Source organism: Agelaius tricolor, unplaced genomic scaffold (assembly GCF_023055355.1).
Source record: "Agelaius tricolor isolate 1412-34295 unplaced genomic scaffold, bAgeTri1.0.p SCAF_28, whole genome shotgun sequence".
NCBI lineage: Eukaryota > Metazoa > Chordata > Aves > Passeriformes > Icteridae > Agelaius > Agelaius tricolor.
Genome location: NW_027269288.1, coordinates 7,439,124 through 7,461,430, shown reverse-complemented (window position 1 = coordinate 7,461,430; position 22,307 = coordinate 7,439,124). Strand labels below are relative to the sequence as shown.

The 22,307-nt window shown below is 44.5% G+C and overlaps 1 protein-coding gene across 9 annotated transcripts in view; it reads left to right on the top strand.

Moving 5' to 3' along the window:
• Window positions 1–6,980: 6,980 nt before the first annotated feature.
• Window positions 6,981–22,307, top strand: part of MIB2 (MIB E3 ubiquitin protein ligase 2) — a 46,190-nt gene continuing 30,863 nt past the window's right edge. For 7 of the 9 annotated variants that reach the window (XM_071448755.1, XM_071448754.1, XM_071448760.1 and 4 more), the window contains exons 1-2: window positions 6,982–7,277; window positions 21,457–21,780. In XM_071448755.1, coding sequence (XP_071304856.1) covers window positions 21,534–21,780 — 247 coding nt within the window. In that variant the 5' untranslated portion in view covers window positions 6,982–7,277; window positions 21,457–21,533. Of the gene's footprint in view, window positions 7,278–21,456; window positions 21,781–22,307 lie in introns of all 9 variants that reach the window. The other 2 variants (XM_071448762.1, XM_071448761.1) reach the window with 1 other exon arrangement.

Genomic DNA, 22,307 nt, shown 5'->3' with positions numbered 1-22,307 from the left:
CAAGGTGTTCTGGACATGCTGTCCATGTAGGCTCCTGTGGTATTCACATGAACAGAGAGAAGCTGTGAGACAAGCAGAGAAGAAGGTTTTTACCTTCTGTGTGTGTGTGTGATGATTACAGTTTTACCAGGTATGTGATGCTCCTGCTTTCACCAGGTGTGTGATGCACATGGTTTTTACCAGGTGTGTGATGCACATGGTTGTATCCAGGTGTGTGATGCTCATGGTTTTACCCAGGTGTGTGATGCTCATGGTTTTCCCTGGAGATTTCAGCCTGGGTTTTAAAACCCCCATAAGCCAAGAGCTGAAATCATCTCTGCTTTGTCACTGTGTTTTAGCTGTGCCCATGGACTCACTGAGGGTGAGATTTTAGACATGGCTTAATCACTGTTGGTTTTAAATAGCACAGACTTTCCTGAGCCATGCATCTGGGTCCTGAAAATCCCATTCAGCATTTTTCTGCTCATGGAATATGGGAACAAGATCCAAAGGGTTTGGGTCCTGAAAATCCCATTCAGCATTTTTCTGCTCATGGATCATGGGAACAAGATCCAAAGGGTTTGGGTCCTGAAAATCCCATTCAGCATTTTTCTGCTCATGGAATATGGGAACAAGATCCAAAGGGTTTGGGTCCTGAAAATCCATCCCCATTCAGCATTTTTCTGCTCATGGATCATGGGAGCACATTCCAAGGGTTTGGGTCCCGAAAATCCCACTCAGCATTTTTCTGCTCATGGATCATGGGAGCACATTCCAAGGGTTTGGTCCTGAAAATCCCATTCAGCATTTTTCTGCTCATGGATCATGGGAACAAGCTCCAAAGGGTTTTGTCAGGGAGATGTGGAGTCTGAGGTTCACATCTGAATCCAGAAGTGATGAGAGGATCTGGGAATCTTCCCGAGGTGGATTCAGCAGCCTCCTCCCAGGGATCCACCTCCAGCTGGCAGGAGTGGATGTCTTTAGCAGCAAGATTTTGATAAGGAGAACACCACAAAGCCATAAAAATGGAAATCAGCTCCTGTTCTGTTAAATTAACCTGTCAAAAATTCTCTCTGTGGCCAACAATCGAGCTAATTACAGAAAGACCTCTAAACACAAAAAGCATCAGATTTATTGAGTTGTTACCTGCCTGTATTTTCCTGCCTGAGCAGCCCACAGATCCTCATGCACGTTGTTGATTTGCCTCCCTGTGTGATCCCAGGGGCTGTGTGGGGAGATAAAATCTGCAGGAGCGCCATAAAATCTGTGACTCTCCCACATCCTGGGGCTGGAGGCACCGCAGCCAATTCCCCTGCACACAGACACTCCTTGCACTCAAACATTCCTGCACAAAAACACTCAAAAACACTCCTGCAAAAACACTCCTGTACAAAAGCACTCCTGTACAGAAACACTCCTGCACACAAACCCTCCTGTACAGAAACACTGATCCAGATTTCCTCTTTTTTCAGCGATGCTGATCCAGATTTCCTCCTTTTTCAGCGATGCTGATCCAGTTTTCCTCATTTTTCAGCGATGCTGATCCAGATTTCCTCATTTTTCAGTGATGCTGATCCAGATTTCCTCATTTTTCAGTGATGCTGTGCCCTGGAGGGATCCTGCCTTAAATATTGTTGTGTGGAGCAGCCACAGGAGGAGGAGGAGGAGGAGGACGGGACTCCAAATACCCCTCAAAAATCAGAATTGTTGCCACAGGTTCGGGGTCTGTCCCTGCCTGCTCCTGCCACCCTTAATTATTCTATTTTTGCTTCATTTTCCAGTTGTTTTTCAGTGCTAAAAATAGGGAGGGAATAAAGAGGAATCCCCCTTGGGCTCGGATCCTATTAAGCTGTATTTCTGTTCAGAGGAGAAAATAAAAAGTGGAACTGAATTTCCTCAAAGTTAATTCCCAAAGCTGGGCCCTGGAGGGATGTAGGTCACTTTGCTTTGTTCTGAGCTATAAATAAATTGGTTTTTCCCTGAAAAGTGGGAGCAGACTCGTCCTTGCTGCTTTATCCAGGTCACTGCCTCTGAAGGGAACAGCAGAGGCTCCTGCTGCCACTTCCAGGCTCTGCTTTTAAGGACAGGATTCCCCAAACCAATTTTTTTTTTCTGTATTAAGTGTGCAAAACAGCACTGCAGGACATGCACTTGGATTAATTTATACTTTATTATTTTTTATTATAGATTTTTTTTTTAGATTTTTATATTTTTTATTATTTTATAATAGATACATTTATCTATTTTATATATTTGTATTTTATAATATACTACTAAATTATTTTATTTATTTCGACAATAATTGTTATAATATATATTTATTATAGTCTATGTTCTATATTATTATTCTATATTATTGTATATCAGTATATATCATTATAACAATATAATAGTATATATTATTATAATAGATAATAATATAAATTATATTTTATATAATACATATTATATCAACTATTATACATATTATATTTTATATATTTTATATGAATATAATACATAATATACAATATACAATACATAATATACTATATATAATATAGTATATACTATATATAATATACTATATATTATATATAAATTTTAATATATCTATACATAATACATTATTTATATTTTCTATTTTATAGAGATATTTTATACATCTATGGATCCATAAACCACAAAATTTTTGGCAGCCTATTTTCCCCTCGATCACCAATAGATTTTTATCACACCAACATATTTTGATCCCATGAAATATTCACCTTCAAAAAACATCACTAAGGGATCAAGTGGCCCAAGTTTTCCACGTGGAAAATGCAAAATATTAAGGAGATTTCTTTTTGGGAAAAAAAAAGTCAATTTAAAACATTAGTATTAGTATTAGTATTATTTTATATATTTATATAGCAATAATGATAATGATAATAATAATAAGTGTAATATTTTTAAATTTAAATTTTTAAAAGAAATCCACCAATCCTGGCTGACCCTGGAGTGGCTTCCATGGCTGCCAGAAGGTGCTGAAGGGAGTTCATGAATATTTCTGTGGAACAGCGGCATCCAGTGGGCAAAGAGCAATTCCTGCTGATTTCCTTGGAAAACCAGGATAGGGCCACAAAAACAGAGGTTTCTCCCCAATATTCAGTGCTTTGCAAACAGTCGATTTTATTTTTATTTTTAATTTTATTTTTAATTTTATTTTTAAAAGAGAGAGTAGCTTGAATTTTTTTTTGTTTTAAACAATTAATTTTAATTTTAAATTTTGTTCTTAAAGAGAGATTAGCTTGAATTTCAGTTCTTTTCAATTTAAATATATTTAGGTTTTAATTTTTGTTTTTTTATACAAAGGAGGCTTGAATTTTAGGGATTTTTTTTTTTTTAGTCTTAAAACATTTTTCATTTTTATTTTTTAAAGAGAAATTAGCTTGGAAAAAAAAACAAACCCAACCTGACATAACTCCTGTGCAAGCTCCTGTTTGGAACAAGTAAGTTCTAAACAAAAGTAAGTCCTGAATGATCTCAGTATTTATTGAGTGAGCCCAAAACTCAAAAATAAATGTTGAATTATCTCAGTATCTATTAAGTGATCCCAAAACTCAAATTTAAGTCCTGAATGATCTCAGTATTTATTGAGTGATCCCAAAACTCAATTTAAGTCCTGAATTATCTCAGTATCTACTGAGTGATCCTAAAACTCAAATTTAAGTCCTGAATGATCTCAGTATTTATCGAATGAGTCCAAAACTCAAAAATAAATCCTGAATGATCTCAGTATCTACTGAGTGATCCCAAAACTCAATTTAAGTCCTGAATTATCTCAGTATCTACTGAGTGAACCCAAAACTCAAAAATAAATTCTGAATTATCTCAGTATCTATTGAGTGATCCTAAAACTCAAAAATAAATCCTGAATGATCTCAGTATCTACTGAGTGATCCCAAAACTCAAAAGGAAGTCCTGAATTATCTCAGTAAAACCTGAATGATCTCAGTATCCATTGAGGGATCCCAAAACTCCAAGAATGGATCTTCACAATTGGAGCTGGCTGCACTCACCTGCCTCTGATTTATTATTTTTTAATTCAGATTAACACAAATCCGCCCGAGCTGAGGGAGGGAACAGCACTGACCCCACTCCAAAACATCCCCCAGCACTCACTTTCCCCCTGTGGCCAGAGGCTGACCTGAGCTGCAGCCGTGTCAGGACCAAGGCACATCAATTCCCTCACAAATTCACATTTTTTCCCCTTTTGTGTGCTCAGCTGGCCAGGCCAACGTCCCTTTGACGCAACACAGAGGACAGGGGACACCGAGTCCTGCTGTTGTCACCAAGTGCCAGTGACAAGCTGGGTTTTGGACAGGTCCTTTGTAGCCACAAATCTCCGGGTGGCAGCTGCTGTGCCCTGGCACTGTCAGAAATTTGCTCTCTGCAGCCTGCAGGAGCCCCAGGCAGTGCTGCTGCCTGATGTCCCCTTCCCTCAGTGCTCTGCTGGTGCTGGGGTGGCACAAGGGACGGTTTTGGTGACCTTGCTGCCACATTCCTGCTGGGTGTTGGTGCTGGCAAGGTTTTACCTCATTTAACCAGAGTTTTCAAGGTGTTTCTGAGCTCAGAGGGGCAAAGTCAGCGGAGTTTGTGTCCTGCACCTGACAGGAGAGTGCAGGGTATTAAAGCTGCCAAGGTTTTACCTCACTTTAACAGAGTTTTTAGGCAAAATCAGCAGAGTTTGTGTGTCCTGCACCTGACAGGAGAGTGCAGGATAAAGCTGGCAAGGTTTTACCTCACTTTAACAGAGTTTTAGGGAAAATCAGAGGAGTTTGCGTGTCTTTACCTGACAGGAGAGTGCAGGGTATTAAAGCTGCCAAGGTTTTACCTCATGTAGGTGTTTGTGAGCTCAGCAGGGGCAAAATCAGCAGAGTTTGTGTGTCTTTACCTGACAGGAGAGTGCATGGTAATAATGCTGGCAAGGTTTTACCTCATTTAACCAGAGTTTTCAAGGTGTTTCTGAGCTCAGAAGGGCAAAGTCAGTGGAGTTTGTGTGTCCTGCACCTGACAGGAGAGTGCAGGGTATTAAAGCTGCCAAGGTTTTACCTCATGTAGGTGTTTGTGAGCTCAGCAGGGGCAAAATCAGCAGAGTTTGTGTGTCTTTACCTGACAGGAGAGTGCAGGATAGAGCTGGTAAGGTTTTACCTCACTTTAACAGAGTTTTTAGGCAAAATCAGCGGAGTTTGTGTGTCCTGCACCTGACAGGAGAGTGCAGGATAAAGCTGGCAAGGTTTTACCTCACTTTAACAGAGTTTTAGGGAAAATCAGCAGAGTTTGTGTGTCCTGCACCTGACAGGAGAGTGCATGGTAATAATGCTGGCAAGGTTTTACCTCACTTAACCAGAGTTTTCAAGGTGCCTCTGAGCTCACAGGGGCAAAATCAGTGGAGTTTGTGTGTCCTGCACCTGACAGGAGAGTGCAGGGTATTAAAGCTGCCGAGGTTTTACCTCATTTAGGTGTTTGTGAGCACAGCAGGGGCAAAATCAGTGGAGTTTGTGTGTCCTGCACCTGACAGGAGAGTGCAGGATAAAGCTGGCAAGGTTTTACCTCACTTTAACAGAGTTTTAGGCAAAATCAGCAGAGTTTGTGTGTCTTCACCTGACAGGAGAGTGCAGGATAAAGCTGGCAAGGTTTTACCTCACTTAACCAGAGTTTTCAAGGTGTTTCTGAGCTCATCAGGGGCACAGTTAGCAGAGTTTGTGTGTCTTCAACTGGCAGGAGGGTGCAGGATAATGCTGGCAAGGTTTTACCTCACTTTAACAGAGTTTTTAGGCAAAGTCAGTGGATTTTGTGTCTTCATCTGACAGGAGAGTGCAGGGTATTAATGCTGGCAAGGTTTTACCTCACTTAGGTGTCTCTGAGCTCATCAAGTGCAAAGTCAGCGGAGTTTGTGTGTCCTGCACCTGACAAGACAGAGTCACATGAATGCTGTCATCACTGTTAGCATCACAGACGTGACACAAACTCCTAAACTGCCTCTGAAGGTAATTACAAAAGTAGTAGTCCTATGAGTTAAGGTTCAAGGCCAGGCTGGATGGAGCAACCCGGCGTTGTGGAAGGTGTCCCTGTCCACAACAGGGAGTTGGAGCTGGGGGATCTTTAAGGTTGCCTCCAACCCAACCCATTCCATGATCCAGGTGTTTGAATTCACCTCTGGTGGCCCTTCAGTCACCCACGATCTCATTCCAGGCACAAGGCTGGGACAGGAGGAGGAGTTCAAAGCCCACCTGCTGAACAAAAGCATCAATTCCCTTCATGGAATCACAGAACAGTCTGGGTTGGAAGAAGATCTTGAAGATCACCTCATTCCACCCCCTGCCATGGGCAGGGACACCTTCCACTATCCCAGCTTGTTCCAAGACTTCCAAACTTCCACAATCCCAGCTTGCTCCGAGCCCTGGCATTCCAGGGACGGGTGATCTACACCTCCCCTGAGCGACCTCTCCCAGTGCCTCACAGGGCAGAATCCCCCCAATATCCAACCTAAACCCACTCTTTTAACATCCAATCCTGCTAAAACAAGCACTTGTTGGACTGAGTGATCCTAAAGACCCCAAACACGCAACCCACGAGCATCCTCCTTCATCCCCTCCGCCCGGGCAAACCGGGCACTGCCCCGAACCTTCCCGCTCACCGCCGAGCCGGGCCTGGGTCTCCCCGTGGGAGATCTTCACAGGGCAGAATTCCCCCCTGATATCTAAACCCACTCTTTTAACACCCAATCCCCCTAAACCAAGCACTTGTTGGACTGAGCGATCCTAAACACCCCAAACACGCAACCCACGAGCATCCCTCCCTCATCCCCTCCCTTGGGCTGCGCGGCCGCTCCGCCCGGGCAAACCGGGCACTGTCCCGCACCTTCCCCCTCACCCCCGAGCCGAGCGGGGCCTGGGTCTCCCCTCGGGCTCCCCTCGGGCTCCCCGCGGGCTCCCGGGAGTTGTAGTCGGAGCGCCCGGAGCGGAACTACGGCTCCCGGCTGCCCGCGGGAGCGCAGGCGGGGCGGCCCCAGGGCCGAGCTGCGGCTGCGGCAGCAGCACCGCGGGGACGCGGCGGCCGCGGGGACACGGCCCGGCTCCGGGGACACGGCCCGGCTCGGGGGCCACAGCCACACCGGGAGGTACCGGCATAAGGGCGGATCCCAGCCCCGGTGCCCAGCTTCACCCGCGTTCTCCGCCCGCCCGGGCGCCGCTGTGGGCATGGAGGAGGGACGGCGGCGAGCGCAGCGCTGGGCTTGTGGCTCTGGGGATCCTCGGCTCTGCCTTGGCGCTGAGGTACGTGCCTGGCTTTCCCCGGGGTGTTCTCCTCGGGATGGGGCAGCTGGAGGGGACCGGGGTGGTTCTGGCAGCTTTAACCGGGGTGGTTCTGGTCTCTTTAGCCGGCGTGATTCTGGCCCCTCTGTCGGGGTGGTTCTGGCCCCTTTAGCCTGGATGGTTCTGGCAGCTTTAGCCGGGATTGAGGCGCCTTTACCGGGGTGGTTCTGGCCCCTTTAACCTGAGTGCTTCTGATAGCTGTAGCCGGGATTAAGCCCCCTTTACCGGGGTGGTTCTGGCCCCTCTAACCCGGGTGGTTCTGGCAGCTGTAGCCGGGATTAAGGCGCCTTTACCAGCATGGTTCTAGCCCTGTCAGCCGGGATTGAGGCCGTTTTAGCCGGGGTAGTTCTGTCAGCTTTAGCCGGGCTGGTTCCGGCACGTTTAGCCCGGGTGGTTCTGGCCCCTTTAGCTGGGCTGGTTCCAGCACCTTTAGCCGGGATTGAGGCCACTTTAGCCCGGGTGGTTCTGGCCGCTTTTGCCGGGTGGTTCCGGCACCTTTAGCCGGGTTGGTTCCAGGACCTTTAGCCGGGATTGAGGCCAGTTTATCCCGGGTGGTTCTGGCCACTGTAGCCCGGGTGGTTCCGGCACCTTTAGCTGGGTCTGGGGCTGCTTTAGCCCGGGTGGTTCCAGCAGTTTTAGCCGGGATTGAGGCTGCTTTAGCCCGGGTGGTGCTGGCACCTTTAGCCGGGCCTGGGGCCGCAGCGGCCCCGCTGTGCTCCAGCCCTGTCGGTGTTTCCCTGGCGGGTGTGAGCTCCGTCCTGTTCCCGACAGGTCCCGCAGGTAAGGCCTGGCTGCCTGAGCGGGGAGCGCTCATTCCTGCCGGGAATTTATTTCATTTTCCCTGGAGCGTGTGGGGAAGGAAGCTCGGAGCTGAGGCACGTGTGGCTTTTTCTCTCCCGTGTTTCTGTGTTTCCAGTCTGCCTGGATGGAGGCCAGACTAAACCCAGAATAAACCCAGAGAAGTTGGTGCAGCTGCGCTGGAGGCACTGGAGGTGTTTGCTCTCATTTCACTGCCCGTGCTCAGCTGCAGAATTACTTTCTGAATGTCACAAATTCTGATTTCTACCTCGCTGGGAAGCAAGTGAGCCCTGGCTCACCTTCATGGAGGTCACTTGAGCTTGGCTTTACTGCTGAACCTTCTCTCTTTTTGGCTAAGAGCCTCATGACATCCTCTGCACTTCTCTGTTGCTATAGGAGGAGTGTATTTGGCTCAAATGAGATACCATTTTTATTTCTCCTCTGTTTAGCAACTCCCTGCTTTCCTGAAACTGTTTGCTATGAAGAATGATGCAGTTGTTCGTCCTTCTAGGACCTTCCTCCGTGCTTGATAACCTGTTGAGTTTTTCATTCATGGTTTCAGGATCTGGAGGAGTGAATTGTCAAGGGATGCAGCCGCTGTAAATAACCCACATCCCCCATTTTTATGGTGGGAATGATGCTGTGTGACAAATAGATAATGGAGATGTGAAAGGGGAAGCTTCCACAGCCTTGGCAGAGCTGGAGAGGTTCTTGCCCTGCTTTGAGCTTTGCTTTCTGCTCTGAGTTGTCTAGGTTTGTGTCTGGAGCAGGTGACATCTTTTGGGCACATGGTGGTTCCTTTGAAAAATTCTTTTTTTGACTTACAGGGCAGTAGTTGGGTAACTCTGTGTAGTCTCAGCTCTACCACTGGTGTATCCTCAGTACCTTGTGCCTGTTTTTCCAGATGATTTAATTCTGTGCTGGAAGGGCAGGAGTTCTTTAGGGTGCCTGCAGCATTATTAACAGACTGTCATTTAACAGCATCACCACAGGCTCTGTTTTATTGAAGAGTTATTTCCTTTTTAGGCTTCACAAAGGTGATTGTGTTTCCCATGCCTTCCTCTTTGCACAGCTCTGTGAGTCACTGCCATCAGAAGGAGCTTCATATTTGTGTGATACTTGGCTCAGCACAATTCTCTGCTTATTCTGATTTTGCTGTACAGCATCATATGTTTTGACATTTATTTTGAGTGCATGTTTGGAGCTCTGTGGCTGCGAAAATCCTGTGCCAAATTTGTGCATGAAGAATCTGTTATTCTCCTGCTTTGGTCTGCGATGGGCACTGCTGGGATTGTTTGGAAGAACTGGGATGCCTTTTCCACTGAAACTTTGTCAAACGTCTGGGAAACTGCAAAAAAAAAACCCGTGGGAGTGCTGTAAGTGTGGTGGTTGCAGTTGTCTCCTTCCCTTTTCCTTGGGAAGAGGGATGTCCATGGCTTTTTCAGCTGCCTCGATGTGGAAGTGGGTGGCTCCAGGAGCACAGAATGCTCTGCTGCCTCGGAAACCAGCTCATCCCCTGCCTGGTGCTTGTGCAGGTTTGATTTTGCTGCTCACAGAGGCTGGTCCTGGTGCTTCCTCTGGAGCTGAGGGCTTTGAGGTCGTGTTGTCCCTGCGTGTTCCCATCAAATCCGTTTGCCTTGCTCATCGTCCCTGCTCCAGAAGTGCTCCCGGGCTCAGGCAGGATTCAGGGCTCTGCTGAATGGCAGCTCTGGTCCTGCCCTTTCCCTTCAGTTCCTGTTTTCCAGGGAGAGAATGGAGAGCCCTGTTGGAGTTATGGTTGTTTTTCAGGGATTCTAATTCATGGCTTGTCAAGGGCGTTTTTGGAGGGGCCAGAGTTGTAATGCAGTGTTCTCTCACCTTTCCATGCACTCTCCTTGGGAGCTCTGATGGGAGAGGGATCATTGAATTCTCCTTAAACAAAGAGAAAGTGCAGTCTGTTGTTTCTTGGGTGACTTGCAGAATTTAAATATTTCTTTTCCCTCTGTACTAGTGTTTGAAATTTCCAAGAACGCAGAAAAAAATCCTCCAGAATTCAGTTTGGGATACGAAATCAGCGAAGTTCCACCGATGTGCTGGCAGAATATTCAGCTGATTGATCCTAGACCTTGAGCCACGTTCCCTGATGGAACCCCAAGGGATTTAGGGCTTGAAACTTCCTTCTTTTCCTGTGACCAGGCCGTGGAGAGCAGAACTTGGGAGTTGGGGTGAGCTTTGTTCCTGGCTCTGCCACCGACCCTCAGGCTGCATTTCCCATCTGCAGGGCGCTCTTGGATTCTCCAGCACAGAAGAAAACATTTGGATTTGTGAAATGCACGGGCCTGGAGGTGAACTGATGGACCTGCTGCCCCTCAAACCTTACTGAGTGAGGAAGCAGGAGCTCCCCCTCACTTTGCTCTGCTCCCACACGGCTGCCTGGCCAGAGGCATGTCAGCAGAGATTACATTGAAAGCTCCTGATCTGCTTTCAGAGCACACAAAGGGCGAGTTGCAGGCTGAAGGCAGGCAGGAGTGCAGTGCTGACCCTTCTGGGAGCCTGAAGGGGAATCTCAGGTTGGTAGGATGAGCTCTCAAGGCTCATCAGGGATCCAGCAGGTTTTATGCTCCAGCTCCCTCATGCCAGGCTGAAGGAGCTGCTTTTCGTTTGGAAAAATTGGAGGAGGAGGAAAAATTGTGTTCCTGACTCAGAGGATTTGTTAATAATCCCTTTGTGCCACCAGTGCTGAGGGTCCCAGTGTCTGTGAGCCACAGCTCTGTGTTCCCTCAGCCCCACTGTTCAACCCTCAGGACATCAGAGTTAATTCCTCTTGATTTTTTCACTGTTGCAGTAAATCAGGATTTTGATTTTTGAATGACTTTTGGGGGGCACTGCCTGACTTTATGGACAGGCAAGGCGATCATGTCATTAGATTGGGGATTTATGAACTTTTGAATGCTTGAACTCAGGTTTTAGTGGTAAATAGGAGTTGATGGCTGGTGTGAGGGAGATGCAGACCTGAGCTTTAGCAGGGCTCCTCACCATCAGCTCTGGGCCAGATGGTCTTGCCTCTGAGAAATACAGCAGAGCAATGTCAAGGAAGAGCACAGCTGAAATCCTCTGCCAAGACAGATTTCTCACTGTTGGAATATGTTTCTGTCTGATCCTCTATTTCTAGATGATTGAAAATAGCTCTGGAAGGGATTTTGCTGAGGCCACCTAGTCCATCCTTCTCCCCAGGGCACGATAAAGAGCACTGAAACCCTTCCTGATGGATCTGTGAGCTTCTTCTTACAGCAGTGGAGATTTTCCAGCTGCCCTGGGTGGTTGTCTTTGACTTTATTAAACTGTTTTTGTTTTTTTTTTTTAATATTGTGGCTTTGTCACTGTTCTGGGCACAGAAAAAAGGGATGCAGGTGGTTGATTGTTGACCTCTTAGTGCCAAGGGCTAGAAAAGTGATGGTGATTCCTGGCAGGAAATGCAGAAGAATCACTCAATGCAATAATACTGAGTTTTTGTTTCTTTTCCACAGAGATCTTCCATGGAAAAGTTTAAATACCATTCTCCCTTTTTTTTTTTTGTATGCAAGGATCTTCATTCAAACTTATCAAATAATTGGGGTTTTTTCCCTTAAACAACATTACCTAGTGGTTTGGTGTGTGGGCAGGGAGTATTTGTTTTTATTGTAAAGCAATATAAATTTAACTCAAGAGATCTGCTATTGAGGAAAAAGTGGATTCAATGCAGAAGAATCACTCAATGCAATAATATTGAGGTTTTGTTTCTTTTCCACAGAGATCTTCCATGGAAAAGTTTAAATACTATTCTCCCTTTTTTTTTTTTTTTGTATGCAAGGATCTTCATTCAAACTTAGCAAATAACTGGGGTTTTTTCCCTTAAACAACATTACCTAGTGGTTTGGTGTGTGGGCAGGGAGTATTTGTTTTTATTGAAAAGCAATATAAATTTAACTCAAGAGATCTGCTATTGAGGAAAGAGTGGATTCTCATCAGCTGCTGAGCTTTTTCAAGGCTCCAGGCTCAAATCTGCAAACTGTCAGCTCCAATTAAAGCAAAGGGCTGGAGCTGTTTTTCCTCCCTCCTGGAAAGAACACAGTTCATCAAAAGCCAGAAGGAAATTTCATCATGAGCAATGAGCAATTATCTCATGGGATGTAATAAGAGACATCCACGAGATGCCCAGTGTGAACTTGCACTTGTAATCACTTTTAATTCTCCACTGGCCACAGGAGCACTGATCTCAGCAATTTGGGAGCCTGAAATTTTCCTGTGGAGCAGGGGCTGGTGGAGGGAACTTGTGCTTTTGTGGGGTTTGATTGATGTTGATGTGGAAATGTGAATTTTGAGCATCCCTGAGCTGGCAGGGAATATTTCACCTTTCTGTGTGGGGTGGGTTAACCCTGGCAGGCAGGGAATAGGACTGGAAAGGTGGAATTCAGGAATTCCTCAGGTGCAAGGATTGCTTGGGAAGGCAAAGAGATTCCAAACATTCTCCTTTCCTATTTCTTCCCCCAGTTTTTATTGCTGAGCACCTCAGGGTGCTCCCTGTGTGATCTTTCACTTGTAATCACTTTTAATTCCCCACACGAGCACTGATCTCAGCAATTTGGAGCCTGAAATTTTCCTGTGGAGCAGGAGCTGGTGGAGGGAACTTGTGCTTTTGTGGGGTTTGATGTGGAAATGTGAATTTTGAGCATCCCTGAGCTGGCAGAGGATATTCCACTTTGCTGTGTGGGGTGGGTTAAGCCTGGCAGGCAGGGAACAGGACTGGAAAGGAGAAATTCAGGAATTCCTCAGGTGCAAGGATTATTTGGAGAGACAAAGACACTCCAAACATTCTCCTTTCCTATTTCTTCTCCCATTTTTTATTGCTGGGCACCTCAGGGTGCTCCCTCCCAGATTCCTGTGCACCCTCAGCCTCAGTGGGAAAGCCAGGGAAGGTTTGGATTGTTCAGGCCCGGTTTAAGCCCCCTGGCAGCCCTGGTTTGGTCACAAACCCAGAGCAGGGAAGGAAATGAAGGAATCCCATCCAAGCCCAGTGCCCTGTGCTGTGCCACAGCTTCTGCTGCTTATTTGTGGTTTCTGCTGGCGTTTCCTAAAGGTGCTGTTTGCATTTCAGTGTTTTAGAGCAAATATTGACCATTGTGCAACCCAGATTCATTCCATGCTTTAGTCCTGTGCTTAGCAGGGAGCTGATTCATGAAAAACACAAAAACACTGCGCTGTGTCTTTGCTCCTGGCTGATCACTGTCACTTTCTGTTTAATTAATTCTGGTTCTCACTGCTCACAAAAAGCCCTTTTTGATCCACAGCTCTCAGTGGCAAAGCCACTTTGGGTTTAGTGCAGATCAGTGTTAACATTTTTGGAGCAGGTTCACTTTTCTGTGCCTGTGGTCAGCACAGGGGGCTGAAATCGGAGTTAAATTGAAGGTTCAAGGCCAGCTCAGTGCAGGTTTTGTGTCCACTGCAGCCTTTAGGTCCTGCCATACTCACACACAATGAACCCAACATTCAGGACGTGTAGGTTCTCTCTAACTTCTTCCACCTTTAGGTGGGAAATAATTTATTTAGATCATTTATTCCGAGGTTTGATGTCCATTTCTTAGGAAACCGGAATGCTGGAATGAGGATTTTGCACAAAGCTGCTGAATATTAAATTTACTGGTGCTTCCTTTAGACCTACATCCTTTAACAAATTGAAATTAATAAATTTACAAGGTGAAATTAATGAATTTACTGGTTTATATCCATTTTTTAGGCAACTAGAATGCTGGAATGAAGAGTTTGCACAAAGCTGCTGAATATTCAATTTACTGGTGCTTCCTTTAGACCTGCATCCTTCAACAAGGTGAAATTATTAAATTTACAGGTTTATATCCATTTTTTAGGCAACCAGAATGCTGGAATGAGGATTTTGCACAAAGCTGCTGAATATTAAATTTACTGGTGCTTCCTTTAGACCTACAATCCTTTAACAAAGTGAAATTAATAAATTTACAAGGTGAAATTATTAAATTTACTGGTTTATGCCCATTTTTTAGGAAACCAGAATGCTGAAATGAAGAGTTTGCACAAAGCTCCTGGATATTAAATTTACTGGTGCTTCCTTTAGACCTGCATCCTTTAACAAAGAGAAATTAATAAATTTACAGGTTTATATCCATTTTTTAGGCAACTAGAATGCTGAAATGAAGAGTTTGCACAAAGCTGCTGAATATTAAATTTACTGGTGCTTCCTTTAGACCTACATCCTTTAACAAATTGAAATTAATAAATTTACAAGGTGAAATTAATGAATTTACTGGTTTATGCCCATTTTTTAGGAAACCAGAATGCTGAAATGAGGAGTTTGCACAGAGCTCCTGAATATTGAATTTACTGGTGCTTCCTTTAGACCTGGATCCTTTAACAAGGTGAAATTATTAAATTTACTGGTTTATATCCATTTTTTAGGAAGCCAGAATGCTGGAATGAGGAGTTTGCACAAAGCTCCTGAATATTAAATTTACTGGTGCTTCCTTTAGACCTACAATCCTTTAACAAAGTGAAATTAATAAATTTACAAGGTGAAATTATTAAATTTACTGGTTTATGCCCATTTTTTAGGAAACCAGAATGCTGAAATGAAGAGTTTGCACAAAACTCCTGGATATTAAATTTACTGGTGCTTCCTTTAGACCTGCATCCTTTAACAAAGAGAAATTAATAAATTTACAGGTTAATATCCATTTTTTAGGCAACTAGAATGCTGAAATGAAGAGTTTGCACAAAGCTCCTGGATATTAAATTTACTGGTGCTTCCTTTAGACCTGCATCCTTTAACAAAGAGAAATTAATAAATTTACAGGTTTATATCCATTTTTTAGGCAACTAGAATGCTGAAATGAGGAGTTTGCACAAAGCTTCTGAATATTAAATTTCCTAAATATTAAATAAACTAAATATTAAATTGGTGCTTCCTTTAGACCTGCATCCTTTAACAAAGTGAAATTCATAAATTTACAAGGTGAAATTAATGAATTACCGGTGCTTCCTTTAGACCTACACCCTTTAACAAGGTGAAGAAATAGCTGAAAAAAACAGAGTGAGAACCACTCAGATATTACCGAAAGGGAAAGAAACAACTCTCAGTGCCGGTGTAAAAATGAGATGGAAAATTCAGTTTGGGCCGAGCAGATCAATGGGCTGGCATTTGTGTAAAGGCCAAGTGTTGATTGCAGAGATAAAATGCTCGCTGGGGACTGAGCCTGGCTGGTTATTTTTAGCATTTCCTCCCTTGTGTTTCAGGATGTGCCTGCGCCTGCTCTCCTGCTGGAATGACAAGATATTAATCCCTGAGCCTGTTAATCACCTGCTTTATTCTGTTTATGTCATACAGTTAAATATACTCTGGGAGCACGTGAGGTTTGAGGCCTGGAAATTATTTCACCTCACTCAGGATTTTATTTTATTTTATTTTATTGTTTTTATTTTTATTGATTGGTGTCACCAGTGGCAACTGCTTCTTATTTGATTTTTTTTTATTATTATTATTTCATCTCAGACTGATTTTATCATTAAAATGGCTTCATTTATCTGCTGTTGGTATTTAAGCCACAAAAGCAGCATCTGCTCCTCCCTCCCTCCCTCCCCTGTGCCAGTGATGCCATTTTGCACAATTTTGGGCCAAACAAAATTCCTGACTGCACAAGGAAAAGGGAAGAAAAGTGTCCTTGAGGTTTTGCAGGGGAATCTCCTGCAGTTCCAGGCTGGAAGGGGCATTAAAGCCCATCCTAATTTCCTGCTCCAAACCCTGTCCAACCTGGGGCAGGCATGGGGCAGCCCCAGCTTCTCTGCTGCAGGGTGGGTCAAAAATATTGATTTTCTGTGTGTTTTGCTGCTTTTCTGCTCTATTTCCATCTAATGGCAACTGGACTTGTGTGAATTTCAGGTTTTTGGCATGAAATGCTAACCTGGGTAATAAACTTAGCAGCTGTAAGCCTTGAGCAGAGCTATTTGATGCTGGTTGTGTTATTATTAAAGCACACAAAAGGGTTTATTTCTGCCTTGCAGGTAGGGAACAATAATTGATGGTGCATTGAGCTGTGAAATTTGTGTCAGGAAAGGGGGAGAACCCTGCAGAGCCTTAATTCTGTAGGGAAATACTCACAGGAGAAAGTGCTAAAACCCAGCAGTTTCTAATTCAATAGGAGCTGGTTAATTCAGCCAGGACACCAAAGTTATGTTGATATTTTTGATGTGAGGATATACAAAATTAAGTCTTGAAATAGTGGAAAAAGTGCTAAAACCCAGCAGATTTTAATGCAATAGGAGCTGGTTAATTCAGCCAGGACACCAAAGTTATGTTGATATTTTTGATGTGAGAATATACAAAATTAAGTCCTGAAATAGTGGAAAAAGTGCTACAACCCAGCAGTTTTTAATTCAATATGAGCTGGTTAATTCAGCCAGGACACCAAAATCATGTTGGTATTTTTGGTGTGAGAATATACAAAATTAAGTCCTGAAGCTTTACAGTGGTGGTAGCTGATTAATCTGCACTTCCAATGGCCTGATCAGACTTCATTTAATGGCACTGGAAGAGTCAAAGAGAATGAAAAGAGTAAGAAGTGGGCAGTGGTGTTATTTTCAAATGCTCAGTGTAATCCTGGCTGATTTGGGGGCTGATCAGTTGGGAAAATTGGGAATTTTGGGGAAATGTGTGCTTTGAAATGACCTGAGGAAGCATCTCCTGAATGGGCAAATCTCTCTGACGTGGAGCAATTCACCTCAAGACAGTTCAAACTGTAAAATAAGTGTAAAGGGAAGAAAAAGTCTCTTTTTTTCTTCTTTTATTTTTATTTTTCTTTTAAAGATGTCCTCTGTTTACCATGCTGTTCAAATAACGTGATCACCAGGCACTGATTTTTGTCAGCTGGCTTCTGTTTGCTGTGAGGCCACACCAGCAGCAACCTTTGCCTCCCACCAGGTGGAAATTGGGCTGAAATATTGAAATATTGGCAGAAAGTTGCCACAATTACTGCAGCTAAAATTTCTGTGGGCTGAAAGCTGGGAGTATTTCCCTTTTTTTTTCCCAATTAACTTTTAGTGGGATTTCCTAAAACTGAGAGGCTGCTCTTTCCCGTGTCACAGCAGGCAAGGTCAGAATGAATGAGAATTCAGAAATCTGGATTATTCCTTCATGGCTACTTGAAATTCCCATGGGAAACTGATGATTTTCTTTCTGAATTCTTTCTGTCAGCTCTACCTGGAATATAATTATATAATTACAGCCCAGGCCAGCATCAAGGGAGGGGAATATTTGCTTCAGTGAGTGAAACATTTCCACTCAGGGAAGTCGATAATGCTGAGATTTTGAGCAGCTTTTTCCTCCCGCTCTGCATCTCCCCCGAGGAGAGGAGATGGGAGTGCAGGATGCACTTGTGTGGAAAATGGAATATTCAGGTTAGGAAGGGCATCCTCAGGGCCCCAGCAAGGGCTGCTGCTGCTTTTTGCAGCACTGGCAGCTCCTTTGAAGGATTTCAGCCTCACAGGAGCGCAGCTGAGCTCCAGCAGCATCCAAAATCTGTGGGAAAAGTGCACGGGGAAATGGGGGTTTATTAAGGATATTCTTGGAAAGTTCCTGACCTTTGTGGGGCACAAAGGATATTCTTGGAAAATTCCTGATCTTTGTGGTGTACAATGGATATTCTTGGATAAATCCTGATCTTTGTGGTGTACAATGGATATTCTTGGGTAATTCCTGCTCTTTGTGGGGCACAAAGGATATTCTTGGATAATTCCTGATCTTTGTGGGCACTAAGAATATTCTTGGATAAATCCTGCTCTTTGTGGTGTACAGTGGATATTCTTGGGTAATTCCTGCTCTTTGTGGGGCACACTGGATATTCTTTGGTAAATCCTGTTCTTCGTGGGGCACAATGGATATTCTTGGATAAATCCTGCTCTTTGTGGTGTACAGTGGATATTCTTGGGTAATTCCTGCTCTTTGTGGGGCACACTGGATATTCTTGGATAAATCCTGATCTTTGTGGGGCACAATGGATATTCTTGGATAAATCCTGATCTTTTTGGGGCACAATGGATATTCTTGGATAATTCCTGACACAAAGGATATTCTTGGATAATTCCTGCTCTTTGTGGGGCACAATGGATATTCTTTGATAAATCCTGATCTTTGTGAGGCACAAAGAATATTCTTGGATAAATCCTGATCTTTGTGGGGCACAATGGATATTCTTGGATAATTCCTGCTCTTTGTGGTGTACAATGGATATTCTTGGATAAATCCTGATCTTTGTGAGGCACACTGGATATTCTTGGATAATTCCTGCTCTTTTTGGGGCACTAAGAATATTCTTGGATAATTCCTGACACAAAGGATATTCTTGGGTAATTCCTGCTCTTTGTGAGGCACACTGGATATTCTTGGGTAATTCCTGCTCTTTGTGGTGTACAATGGATATTCTTGGATAATTCCTGATCTTTGTGGGGCACAATGGATATTCTTGGATAATTCCTGCTCTTTTTGGGGCACAATGGATATTCTTGGATAATTCTTGTTACAATGGATATTCTTTGCTAATTCCTGCCACAAGGATATTCTTTGATAATTCCTGCTCTTTTTGGGGCACAGTGGATATTCTTTGCTAATTCCTGCTCTCACACAGACAGCGCACACCAGTGCACCCCCAGCTCAGCAGTGCCACATCCACCCCCACAAAAACAGATGAAAGATCTGGATGTGGAGTGAAAAGAATGATGTGGAGTGAAAAGAATGGTGTGGAGTTCACAAGGACAGCTGGCTTTGACGCTGTCCTGCTGTGCCAGGTGTTTGGATGTCACAGCAGTGAGGACAGGGGCAGGCTGAAGCTGCAGACATCCTGAGGCTGAGCACAGATCATTTTTTCGTGCATCATTTTTTTTTTTTGGTGGTGGTTTTGCATCAAACCACTCCTCCATGCATTCAAAAGGGGATGTTTGGCTGGAGGATGGGTTTATTTTTAGGGTTTGGTGGTTTCAGATGTTTTTATTGGTGGGTGGCAGCGTTGACAGCTCATCCCAGGGCCCAGAGCTGCTGCTGGGGCTGAGCTCATCCCCTCAGCTGGAGCAGCTCCCCACCCTCTGTGTCCTGGCACTGGGGCAGCCCTGCTCGTGCCATTTTCATCCCTTGGCAGCCTCTTGGGCCTTTTTTTCCAATTTTTGAGAAAATCTGGGTGTTGTGGGTAGCTCATGAGGAAGATCCAGTGATACCCAAGGATGCTACAGGAGATTTTTCCAGGCTCTGCATGTTGAAAGCCACATTCCTCTTCTCTGTCCTGTGCTGGTAAAGAGAGAAACAAGGATTTGAGAATCTGCTTGGTTTAAGAATCTGATTTCATTCAGAATTGAGGATGTGCTGCATCTGTGTGGTGTTCACCTCATTGTCATGGCAACACTTGGGAAAGCTGGCCCTGCCTCACTGATCCCAGCCCTAAATCTGCTGGGTTTATGCAGGTGGAGCAGCCCTGCCCTGTTCCTGCTCTAGCTCGTGGGTAAATCACAGGAATGGACTGAAATTATTCTGACATTGGCCATGGTTTTGAAGCACTGCCCTTACTTGGGCAGGCAGACAGGCAAATGATTTTTTCAAATTTTTAAACTTCCCGTGTCCTCAAATCAAAACCAAAACTGACTTGAAGGGCGAGTGAAACTTGACAGTGCTGTAAAAAGATGAGATGCATGTGAGGAGACTTCCTGAAAAAATGACTGAAATTCACTTTTATTGCTAAAATCCTGCTGCTGGTGCTTTCTTGCTCATTTATTTCGATTTTATTTGCTGTGCTTGTTTGTTTCTGCTGCTGTTGTGTCTCTGTGCTTATTCTTGAGTTTGGAATCAAGGGCTGGCACTGGAATTTTGTAGACTCCTTGCCCAGTTCTCTTGCCTCATGCTCAGCTCTCTGGAAGAAGTTTTTGGATATTATTGGAGATGCTGATGAGCCTTGGAAGCCTGGTTAGTTTTTGTATCACTCCCATCACTGCTAAAGCTGTGAGAATCCCATTTGTGAATGTGAAAAACGGGAATCAATTGTTTTTAAAATTTTCAAAGTTTAGTAATAATAAAATGGTTGTAAAAACAGCAATGTAATTAGAGTAATAATAGTTTGGACTATTTGGATTAGGATAATATGAGACAATAAATACAAAGAGTTACAGACATCCAGGTACCTTTTTCTGGGCAAAATAAGCCTGAAAAAGGACCCACGCTAACAGAGGATTAACCCTTAAAAACAACAGCCTGTTGCATATTCATACACCTCATACATGATGCATAAATCCCATTTAAATACAGGATTCTGTCTGGGCAGTGTCAGCTTTTTCCTCTTAATCTTGAGGGCATCTTCATGGCTGGGTGAGGCAGGAGGAAGTTTCTTCTAATAATGGAGCAAAAAATTCTTTTTCTCTGAAAGATTTGGATGTCCTGTGGCTGCCATCTCGCTGTGAGTCCTTTCTTTAGAAAAAAATATCTTACATAGCACAGTTTCTATTTTAACATTATGTTATGACCTAAACCAATAACCTGTTGCATATTCATGCACCTCATTAGTGATGCATAAATTCCATTCAAACACAGGATTCTCTCTGGTCAGTGTCAGCTTCTTCCTCTGAATCCTAATGGTGTCTTCAGGGCTGAGTGAGGCAGGAGGAAGTTTCTTCTGATAATGGGGCAATAAATTCTCTTTCTCTGAAAGATTTGGGTGTCCTGTGGCTGCTATCTCCCTCTAAGTCCTTTTTTTAAAAAAGTATCTTACATATCGTTTCTATTTTAACATTTTGTTATAACCTAAACCAATAACCTGTTGCATATTCATGCACCTCATTAGTGATGCATAAATTCCATTCAAACACAGGATTCCCTCTGGTCAGTGTCAGCTTCTTCCTCTGAATCTTAACAGCATCTTCAGGACTGAGTGAGGTGGGAAGAAGAGAGCAATAAATTCTCTTTCTCTGAAAGATTTGGGTGTCCTGTGGCTGCTATCTCCCTCTAAGTCCTTTTTTTAAAAAAGTATCTTACATATCGTTTCTATTTTAACATTATGTTATAACCTAAAATTATATTTAGCACACTACTAAAGAAAATGAATACAGCATCACTTTCTGACATAACACATATAACATTCATTTGAATATTTGCCAAAAGCCAGTCATAAAATACACATTTTTCACAGCGAGTGAAACAGATTTATCTATTATTATTTTTCTATTTATCTATTATTTTTTTTCAGGCTTTTTTTGCAGGCAGATCATTCTGGGGGGCAGATGTGATGTGAGGAGCGGCACCCCTGACCTGCTGTTGTTTTCCCCCCAGGCGTGCTGACCATGCTGAGCCCGCCCGCCTGCGAGCCCCCAGTGCAGGAGCGCTTGTAGGGTTTGCTGTGCAGATCCATGGACCTGGAGCCCCATGCCAGCATGCAGGTGGGGATGAGGGTCGTCCGTGGAGTGGACTGGAAGTGGGGCAGCCAGGACAGCGGCGAGGGCAACGTGGGCACCGTGGTGGAGATCGGCCGCACGGGCAGCCCCACCACGCCCGACAAGACCGTGGTGGTGCAGTGGGACCAGGGCAACAGGACCAACTACCGCACGGGCTTCCAGGGCGCCTACGACCTGCTGCTCTATGACAACGCCCAGATAGGTGAGCACAGCAGGGCACAGCCCCTGGCACTGCCCTTCCTGCCCCCAGCACCCCTGCCCCTGTGCCAGCCTCTGCTCGCTGCCTGCACGGCGATGCTGGGGTTTGTTGGTGGCCAAATAACTCAGTAATAATTTAGCACCTTATTTGTGTGTGTGTGTGTGATTTGTAAAGAATTTAATGTAATGTTTCTCTCTATGCTGGAGCAGGGTTTGGGCAAGGGCACAGCCCCTGGCACTGCCCTTCCTGCCCCCAGCACCCCTGCCCCTGTGCCAGCCTCTGCTCGCTGCCTGCACGGCGACGCTGGGGTTTGTTGGTGGCCAAATAACCCAGCAGTAATTTAGAACCTTATTTGTGTGTGTGTGTGTGATTTGTAAAGAATTTAATGTAATGTTTCTCTCTGTGCTGGAGCAGGGCATGGGCAAGGGCACAGCTGCCATTCCTGCCCCTGTGCCAGCCTCTGCTCGCTGCCTGCACAGCGATGCTGGGGTTTGTTGGTGGCCAAATAACTCAGTAATAATTTAGCACCT